This window comes from Poecilia latipinna, unplaced genomic scaffold (genome assembly GCF_001443285.1).
Source record: "Poecilia latipinna isolate Pla-1442-1.1 unplaced genomic scaffold, P_latipinna-1.0 Scaffold4789, whole genome shotgun sequence".
Classification (NCBI taxonomy): Eukaryota; Metazoa; Chordata; class Actinopteri; order Cyprinodontiformes; family Poeciliidae; genus Poecilia; species Poecilia latipinna.
In genome coordinates, this window is record NW_015117405.1 from 25303 (window position 1) to 30464 (window position 5162).

General features: G+C 41.3%; 1 protein-coding gene across 1 annotated transcript in view; it reads left to right on the plus strand.

Moving 5' to 3' along the window:
- The window catches only part of LOC106943022 (trichohyalin-like), a gene marked incomplete at its 3' end in the record, with an annotated part of 17852 nt that extends 12694 nt beyond the window's left edge, over positions 1-5158 (plus strand). The window contains exons 3-6 of the mRNA XM_015026367.1: positions 19-84; positions 1649-1741; positions 3382-3573; positions 4979-5158. Of these exons, the coding sequence (XP_014881853.1) occupies positions 19-84; positions 1649-1741; positions 3382-3573; positions 4979-5158 (531 nt within the window). The remainder of the gene's footprint in view (positions 1-18; positions 85-1648; positions 1742-3381; positions 3574-4978) is intronic.
- Between the last annotated feature and the right edge of the window lie 4 nt (positions 5159-5162).

A 5162-nucleotide genomic window follows, 5' to 3' on the forward strand; every position in this document is an offset into this window, starting at 1 on the left:
GAATTTATAGCAGCGCAGATGGAGCTGAGGCAGATGGAAAGAGATCGGGAGCAGCTCAAGCAGAAGGCCCATGAGCGGAAACAGGTTTGGGACGGTCTGTTTTGTTTGTTCACTACATCAGACAGAATTGGTTATTCTACTTCACGTCTTCAAATTTTCTAAAACACGGTTTGTGATTTTCATAATTTAGTTTGCGAAAACTCAAAACATTAGCATTTTTTTTTTTACAGTTTTGTTGTCTTAAGGCGCTTTCGCACTGTACGGTACTGTACGGTACGGAACGGTACGGTACGGAACGGAACGGTTCCAGCCCTGTTATGTTCGCATTGCACTGAGGGCGCCATCGAAGCGGTGCAGGACGTCATTATTTTTAAAACTAAACAATGTGGTTTGAGTTGGTTGGTTGATAACTGCCAATTTAATAAAAAATATTACAAAGAGCACTCTTTACAAAATATAGTAGTGAGAGCCAGCTGTCAACGGAAAATCAACGTCTGACTCCATAACAACCAGCGGCCAATCAGCTGCTGGTTCTAAGCAGAACCGCTTGGCCGGTACGATTGGAACCACAGCTCTTGTGGTTCCATGGGGCTGGGTGGAACCGGTCGCAAGTTGTAACGCGAACACGCTCAGAACCGTTCCGTTCCGTTCAGTGCGAAAGCGCCGTTAGTGTGGTTTCAGATTTGACGACTAAACCAGGGACCAAAACCCTTTACCATCCAAAAACCCGTTTCAGTGTCTTACCAAATGAAATTTGCTCACAGCCCTTTCTTGTATTACTTGAATCAATAAAAAGTTTTTTTCACTGCTGCTTTTAGATTTTAGAAGACAGAAAAATTAGATAAAAAATGTTTTATGTGATGCATTTCCCTTGAATCCTACATTTCTGAAATGTTGAAAGTCAGCTTGTGACCTAATAAAAAGTGAATGTGATGCAGAGGGTTTCCCAAAAAACACAGAGATAGTGTTTGTAATTATGTTTGAGTTATTACGACCCACAAGTGACTTTGGAGCTGCCGGTTGCAGACCGCTGACCTCGATCACGACCTTAACAAGACCATGAAGCAGGAGAGACAGATTTGACTAGATTTGTTCAAACCTTTGACCAGATGTTTAGAAATAAATAAAAGCAATTTCTCTCTCTCTCTCTCTCTCTCTCTCTTATACCGCCTTTCTTGTTGGTTCAGTTTAAAACACCTGCACAGCTCAATTGATTGCTGAAATAGATCACAAGGAGAGGTTTATGTTAAAAACACAACAGGAAGCTCAAATCTGGGCAGAATTATGCTGTAGCAGAGATTATGCAAAACACAGTTGGTGCTTTGTGAAACGTTCCAGTGGGATGGATTTTAATGCTGTCTCAGGCCAGACAAAACATTTGGTTTAAACTTAGCCTTAGGCTTAGATATCTTAGCCACCAAGGCATAAGTTAGAACTGTTTATTTTTTATGATGTAACATTTTCCATTTATGTAATCCTAATTTTTTAAACATCCAGCTCTGTTTGTTTACTTCTTTATATCTAGAATCATAATGTTTTCATTGTATGCCATGTCAAAACTCATATTGTATGACTCATATGACTATAACTGAATATCTGTTTTGTTAATGTTTGTTTGTTGTTTTTTTGTTTGTTTGTTTTGTGGCAGTATTTGATTGATCTACATCGCCGTAATGAGGAGCTGAAGCAAATCGCAAAGGAAGCACGTGAGCAACGCTTCAAGCTGGAAATGTTTTTTCGGGTACTTCCAAAAATCACACACACACATACACACACACACACACACACACACAAACATGTTTATCAAGTTTTCAAGTTTGACATTCTGTAAGACATTATTGAACACTGCTAAATATTCATTTTTATATTAAAGTGTGCTCACATATAAATGTTTAATCCTGTTTTTTCTCTGAAAAGAAAGATCTCAACAAACATTTGTTTACTAGCTGGGGAATAAAGATAGGACATGCTCCCCCTTGACAAACTAGTCATTTTCCTTTTTAACTACAGTCATTTCTGTAAGATACTTCCTATTGCCATCCACCAGACATCTGTTTGAGGATAGTTAGTCCAGTCTTCACTTTCAACTATAGGATTTTTTTTACAGGCGTCTCCTGTTTGTACGGCTTGTTTCAATTCACCCAAAAGCACCTCTGTGAGATGAAGATTGGAGCTTCGACTCAATCTGTCAGACTTCAGTTTGGCCTTCAGGTTGGGCTCGGCGATACGGCGTAAAGTCTATATCATGATATGTTGAGCAGTTCACCTCAAAAACAGTAAATGGAGTATTGTTATATTCCACCTCTGACTGCGTTGGGTAGCGCCGTGAGACGAGCGCTACGTAACGGCAGCGTTCTCCAAACTTCAGCCAGGCAGTCCTACAAAATGTTGCCAAACAACATTTGAAAATTCTTCCGTTTTCTCGACCATCTCTTTCACTTCTTGTGAAGTCTGGATGGGGTGAAGTCACGTGGCTACGGACTGTCTAAAAGAGACATGCGCATAGCCTAACTACACACAGCCAAAATAGACAAAAATGACTTTTCTTTTCATTTTCCCAGGCTTAATTTCATTTTTTTCTTATGGTGTGTTCACACCAAACGCGTTACGCTTGTCAAAAACGCATCTGACGCTTCAAGTTCGACGCGTGTGCCCTTTGAATGCAGATGCTTGACATTTTGCTGTACACCTAGCGTTTCGTGCATCGGGCGCATCTGGTTTACATTCAAAGTCTATGTGGAGGTGCGTCAGAAGTGTCAAAATCGCTCTCGCTCTTGTTTTCCATTGCTGGCCTATTTATCGAAGGTGTTGGATGTGCTTGCCTCGTCCAACGCTCCAAACGCTTCAGACTGCTCCATGCTAAACGCACGAAACATGCCACGACAAGCTCTTGACGCGCCTTCACGTAGACGATTGGCGTGAACACGCCATTAGGCTTTATTCCTTTCTTGTGTCCTACTCTTTGATGAACCAGACCTTGACATGCTGGCGGTTGTATCGAATCTCCTCCACTTGTAGACTATGTTCTGTACAGTGGAGTGGCTTACCTGAAGTTCCTTGAGACTTCTTTAAACCCATTATAACGGCACTGACAGCTCTTTCCTTTGGTGCGCAACAGTCAGCACCACACCAAACTAAATGTCTGAATTTGAAACAAGCCTTCCTCAAATGATGAGTGGGAATAAATGTAGGGATGTCCTTAAATTTTTCTCACCAGAAATCACTTTTCAAACTACATCTTCAGCTTTAGGTTTTGGATTACATTACTTAAATTTCTGAGTGTGTTTCATGCTGATCTTATGTCTCCATAAATGTCCAAAAACGCACAAATTGTTTACGCGATTGTCTATGGCACTGAGTAAATCCGTCATTCTGCTCCAGGACGAAGAAACGGAATCCGACAGGTTGATGGCTGAGAAGGAGATGAAGGAGGCGTTGGAGAAGGAGGCGGAAATACAGCGGCTGAAGGAGGAGTGTGAGGAGCTGAAGAAGAGGAAGCAGGAGATGCAGCTTCAGACCCTCAAATACATACCCTACAGGGAGTTCTTGGAGCGCGTGCTCAAACTAACAAAAGTACGGAAGTGACCTGGCGTGTGGCGCAGTTTTCTTTTAATTCATTGGTAGAAATGACGAGAAAAAAAGGACACAAGTTCAGTTGAAACAGTCCAAATGAAGTTAAAAAGAAAAAAGACCTGACAAAGACATTACAGCATCCCGTAGGTTTTCACCAACATCTCCAAGATTGTCCCTTCATCTGGCAACTCTGTTGAATCCTCCACATATTCAGTACATCTTCCATATTTTCAAAATGTTAGCCCTAAAAGCTAGGACTGATCAGAAAAAGATAAACATATTTTAACCAAAAATGCAGAAGACAGAAACACACGCAAGCTATTTATGCTGAAGTCAGACATCGGGTTTTTGCGGTTCTGATGCTGTTTTCTGCATGTTAAACCTGCTGAGACATTTGAAGATCAAGTGACGGTTCAGTTAACACCACATGTCATCTCTACCATCCTCTAACAAGTATACTGTACGTTACGCAGTGTAAGGATTAGATTAATAAACTCTAACTTAGAAAAACTAATAGTTGAAAAAGTATTTCCTTTGCCTGAATTTCTTATTTTTGATTAATGCATTGGGTGGAAACCATCCTGGCATCACTGCAGGAGCTCTTCGATATCCGGAGATACAGCCAATAGCATGTCAAGCAGCACTTTCACATTTTAAAGATGTACACAAAAATCTGTGAAAAAGTGGGTTTTTTGCAAATAATTTAGAGTTACGTTCAACAGACAAATGTGTGAATAGGTGCATCTGTAGGTAACGAGTGTGGAGAGTCCACTGTAAGGATTTGCATCTTTTAATGTTAGTCTTTAAAATATCACAGTGTGTACATGAGTTTATGTTTGTCTGTCTTATCCCATCATTTTTTGTATTTGAGTAGCTTTGATTTCAAATAGCTTTTTACTTTTACTTGAGTAAAACCTTTGGGTTCTCTGCCCAACTCTGATTAAAACTTGAACTGTGGAAATTTCAAAAATCTAAAACCACGACTCGTTTTTTTACTTTATTTTTGTTTTAACTTTTCCATTTGGACATCTGAGAAAAAAAAACAACAACAACATGATAGTGGATCTATCCCATCTGTCCTTTTCCTACACACATAATGCCCTCCACTATAGTCCACTTCCTGCTTTAGGAGCGCTCTCCGGTCCGACATGCATTCAAACCGCGCCAGAGTTCACTTTAACCGAACTGAGACCAAGGCTTTCAGGCGGGCCGGAGTTTTGCTTTTTGGGTCGATTGCACACTCACACCTTCCGAAACAAACCGGACTTTCTGGGCAAACGAACTGGATTTCAATTAAAGCGGACTAAACAGGGCCGGTGCGAACGCACCCTTAAATTTGTTTTGAACTTCGCATTTATTTTTGCTCCCGTTTGTCACCAGGCGACCCTAACTCTGTGTCTCGCAGTTTACCAACGTGGACGAGCTCACGGGTTACTTAGAGAACCTCCTCTACATCAGGGATCAGCTGTACCAGAGGGAGACTCAGGTGCAGGAGCACATGGAGCAGCAGAAGAAAGCCTGCCAGAGCCTGAAGGACAACCACAACCTGCTGTTGCTGCAAAAGAACAACCACCTGTCGCAGCTCCAGA